This window comes from Nicotiana sylvestris, chromosome 10 (assembly GCF_000393655.2).
Source record: "Nicotiana sylvestris chromosome 10, ASM39365v2, whole genome shotgun sequence".
Taxonomy (NCBI): domain Eukaryota; kingdom Viridiplantae; phylum Streptophyta; class Magnoliopsida; order Solanales; family Solanaceae; genus Nicotiana; species Nicotiana sylvestris.
Window position 1 is genome coordinate 120,440,750 of NC_091066.1, and position 4,874 is coordinate 120,445,623.

At 37.2% G+C, this 4,874-nt stretch overlaps 1 protein-coding gene across 1 annotated transcript; it reads left to right on the top strand.

Moving 5' to 3' along the window:
* Positions 1 to 4,086: 4,086 nt before the first annotated feature.
* On the top strand, positions 4,087 to 4,644 carry LOC138879874 (uncharacterized). Its single transcript, XM_070159517.1, has one exon. It carries the CDS (start codon positions 4,087 to 4,089, stop codon positions 4,642 to 4,644), a length of 558 nt encoding a protein of 185 aa, XP_070015618.1.
* Positions 4,645 to 4,874: the final 230 nt, after the last annotated feature.

Here is a 4,874-nt window from a genome sequence, read left to right on the forward strand (position 1 = left end):
TTGAGATTCAGAGATTATATATGCCATGATATTTTGAAGTCTAGCAGCTAGAACCTTTGACATCACTTTGTATAACACTATACAACATGCTATTGGTCTATATTCTTTGATTGTAGCAGGTTTAGCAACTTTAGGTACTAGAGTGATGGTGGAGCAGTTGATTGGCTTATACATCTTAGATGTTAGGAAGAATCCCCTAATAGCATATGTAACTTGTTTACTGATAATGCCCCATGATTTCTTGAAGAAGACAACATTGTATCCATCAATACCAGGTACCTTATTATCTCCAATAGCTTTGAGGCTCTCCAGAATTTCCTGATCAGTAACATTTGCACATAGATCTCTTCTTTGTTGTTGAGTTAGTTTGGGACTATTGGACATATACAATCTGTTTATGGCTGGAAGTGATCTTGCTATTGATCCCATAAGAGACTTGTAGAAATCCAATATCTCTTCTTTAATGCCTTCAAGATCAGTAACTCTATCTCCGCGCCTTGTAGTAATTTCATTGATCTGTTTCCTCTGTGATCTATCTTTCATAACAGCTGTAAAATATTTGGTATTATCATCTCCCAGTTGGATCCATTTAGCTCTTGCCTTCTGCTGCAGGATATTCTCCTCAATCATAGACCAGTTCTCTAAGTTAAGTAGAGTCTCCTTCTCCCTTTTCAACAGACTGTTTGAGTACTTATTTGAGAGCTATTTTTGTATATCTTTAAGGTCCATTCTAGCTACTTCAATTCTTAGTTTGATTCCTTTAAACTCCTTAACATTCAAAGCTTTTAGTGGAGCTTTCAATGCCTTCAGTTTATACCATACAAATTTCATATTACCAGTAGAGTTCTTTGTATTCCACCCTTCAGTCACTATTTGAGTAAATTTCTGATGATTAGTCCATGAATTGAAGAATCGAAATGGTACTTTCCCAGTCCAAGATGAGCTTGCTAGAGTTAGTAACATAGGGGCATGATCTGATATTTGAGGAAGATCATAGATTATCTCCACATGGCTCCAGTTTATCATCCATTCATAATTACCAAGAACTCTATCAATTCTGCTACTAACCTTATCAACTCCAGGTTGTTTGTTTGTCCAAGTATAGTATTCACCCTGCCAAGGAAGTTTAGATAAAGCTGTTTGCTGCAAACATGAGCTGAAATCTTGAGTTTCTGCAAAGCTAACTGGATTACAAGACAGTCGATCACTAGCATACAATACAACATTAAAGTCACCTGCAACCAACCATGGGCCAGTAACAGTTGTAGCAAATTTGTTGAAGATTCTTCCACAATTCTCTTCTTTGTTCTAGCCCATTAAATCCATAAACAATAGTCAGATAATATTTATTATCCCCCTTTCTGCTTTGTACTAGAGAGTGGATCATTTGGGGGTCATCTCTGACACTAGTAACCATGAGGAGATTAGTGTTCCATAACAGCCATACTCTACCATTCTTAGCTTCTCTGTAGTTAGTCAAAATATTCCAGTCAGGTGTAATATACTTCAATATTTTTTGAGAATTTTCTTCTTTAAATTTGGTTTCCACTAGTCCTACCAAGTTTATTTTGTTACTTCTAATATATTCCCTAACTTCCTTTTGCTTATATCTTTTATTTACACCCCTGATGTTCCAGAATAACCACTTCATTATTGATAACTTGTTCCACCTCTATCACTAGGTGGAATGTCATGTTTGCTATTAACCACTGGCTCAAATCCATTCCTAACAGGAATAGGTGTTAATGGAGCAAAGTTTACATTGTTCAGCTCTAGACTCTGTATTGCTTTCCCTCTATCTTCCTTCCTTGCATTATTATGATCAACCTTTGGTTGAGCCTTCTCCTTAGTCTGTTGAATTTCAGCCATCTTGGTACTAGTATCTTGTTGTCCCTCCTGCTTTTGAATCTATGCAGACTCTACTTGGTTAGCAGGAGCTGATACTTTAGTTCTCCACTCTTGGGTAACTCTACCCTTCTTAGGAGGTCCTTGAACACCAGTCTTGACCTGAGTTGAGCATCTGTGTCCCACTACTAAGCATTTCTCACAATAGGCAGGTCTACAGTCATATGTTACACTCTGTAGGAAGTTTTTCCCATTTGGTTCCATCACCTACACTTCACTTGGTAGTTCCTTAGTAACATTAACCTCAATAAGCATCCTAGCATATGAAATTCTAGTTTGCTTTGTTGTACATTCATCAGCAAAGATAGGCTTTCCAATCACACTTGCTATTCTGCTTAACGATCCCACACCCCAACATGACATAGGTAATTTAGGGAATTTAGCCCACAAAGGAATGGAAGTGGGAAATTCCTATGTAAAATCAAAATCCGGTGTCCATGGATTTAGAATGATAGGTTTACTAGTTATGGAATAAGGTCATGCACATAGGATTTCATGAGCATCATCCATATTTTTAAATCTGATTATATAATAACCTTCCTCATGATAGAACATGTCAGGTTCTGGAACATGAGATCAGTGAATACTGATATACCTTTTCATCGTATTATACCCTAGTCCGTCTCCTAAAATATACGCAATCAAAGCATATTTCCATTTAGATTCTTCTTCTTCCATCTCTACCTTGTCTAATTGGACCACAGGTTCACCATCTACTAACAATGGTGGTATATATGAAAGTGACATACCATTAGAAGCAAATCTGTTCTTCTGGAAAAGTGTTGTCCATGGGGCCTTAGCTTCTTATTTTTGATCATTCCTCATTACCGGAACATCCTCTTTATTAGCTAGGTCACGCTGTATCTGGATTAGAATTTGCGAAGTCATTGTTCCATTGGATTGCACTTCCATCCCTTCTGAAACTACTTCTTTAGGAGATGTAATTGTCAGATCTAGCTTCTTAGCTACGTATTATTGACTTGAAGTTGCTCCAATTGCACATGCAACTGCTCCTTTGCTGAGATCTGAACTTTGAGCTGAACTCTGAAGTGAAGCTGGTGGAGTGGTTAGTGGTGGATTTTCTCTATTAATGGTTGTTTTGTAGTTAATATCGCTTCTAGTGCTTCTAATGGGTGTTTCCGAGGTCTTCCCCTTCCTCTACCTTTTCCTCTCGCCATGGCTACGAGCTCGGCGTATGTTTAACTAATGTGCGCCGAGAGCATTTTCTATGTCTGTGTACCTTTCCTTTCATGTTATTCGAATGTGTTATTATATTAGACAATAACGACATATGATCTGAAGCGTCTATGCAATATATCATTATCAAGAATATGGAAGAAAAGATTATGTGTTAATGTTCCAAACGTACTCTTAAAGGCAAAATAACAAATCATATGGCGCTTTTAATTGATGCAACAACGGAGAGGATTTTGGTCTTTCTTGTGGCTAATGCTATATGTACTTCTTTTCCTATTATCTCTCTTTGCTCTTTTTCCCTTTGAACTAATTCGCGCATCGCGCAGGTATATATACTAGTACTAGTACTAGTATTATTAAAAGGAGAGAAAAAATTCCTCTCTTTAAGCCAAGTGGCAGGCTAAAAATAACCACATGGCATAAGTAGTTAATAATTAGTTATTAAGGAAAAAAGATCTCTCGCCTGTGCCAAGTAGGGTGATCTCTCGCCAAGGCTTATTGATAGAGAAAAATCTGCAATAAAAGGAAAAAAGAAACAGTCAAAACAGACACCTACCGTCCCAGCCAGTGGAGTACAAACAAGGAGAACACTGTCCAAACCCCAAAACTTTTAATGGATGCAATTATATGGAATGTCAGGTCAGTAAATACAATGCAAGCATTTGAAAGGCTGATTACAATGCACAGAAAACATCACTTTGAGTTCATAGGAATCCTTGAGCCTATGCAACAGTCTCACAAAATGGAGAAGTATAGAGCAAGAATTAGTTTGGCACATGCTGTGGTGAATGTTTCAAACAAGATTTGGGCTTTTATTGATGAAATATTTGAGGTTACTATTCTGTATAATATGACTCAACAACTGACTTTGAGATTAATGCACACTGAAACACATGTTGAGCTCATCCTTACACTAGTTTATGCCAAATGTGATCGCATTGAAAGTATTGAACTATGGGATTCCTATATGCAATGGCATAAGATATGACAGTACCATGGCTAGTTGGAGGCGACTTTAATGTAATATGGGATGAGGAAGAGAAATTTGGATGCTTACCCGTTTCTCTCATTGAAGTAGATGACTTTAGGCACTGCATAAATACATGCAACTTGACAGACTTGGGATTTAAAGGAAGCATATTTACATGGTGGAATGGAAGATCAGAGGAAGACTGTATTTTTAAAAAATTAGATAGATATTTTGGCAATCATGAATTGCAACAGACCTTTCCTGGATTGGAGGTAACTCACCTGTCCAAAATTGGGTCTGATCATTGCCCAATGATGCTGAAATGTGATATAGAAACTCCTCCAATTAAGAAGTCATTCAGATTTCTTAACTTTTGGACTAGGCATGAATCCTTCAAAGATTTAGTAAAGGAGAATTGGAATGCTGATTTTAGTGCTAACCCTTTCTGTATTTTTAACTACAAGTTAAAGAAGCTTAAGAAAGCACTATCTACCTGGAGCAGAGCTACATATGGGGATATATTCCAGAAGATTACAAGCTTGGAGGAGGTGGTCTTGGTTCATGAAAAGTAGTTTGAAGTCAATCCTACACAGATAAACAGACAAAGATTACAACAGGTCCAAGCTAAAATGATTAAATATCTTGCATTAGAAGAAGAATTCTGGAGACAAAAGGCTGGCATGGTATGGTTCAAAGATGGCGATAGAAACACTAAATTCTTTCATGCTCAAGTTAATGGGAGAAGGAAGAGATTGAAATTATCAAGGATATAGAATAGCATTGGTGACTGGATTGAAGAAGA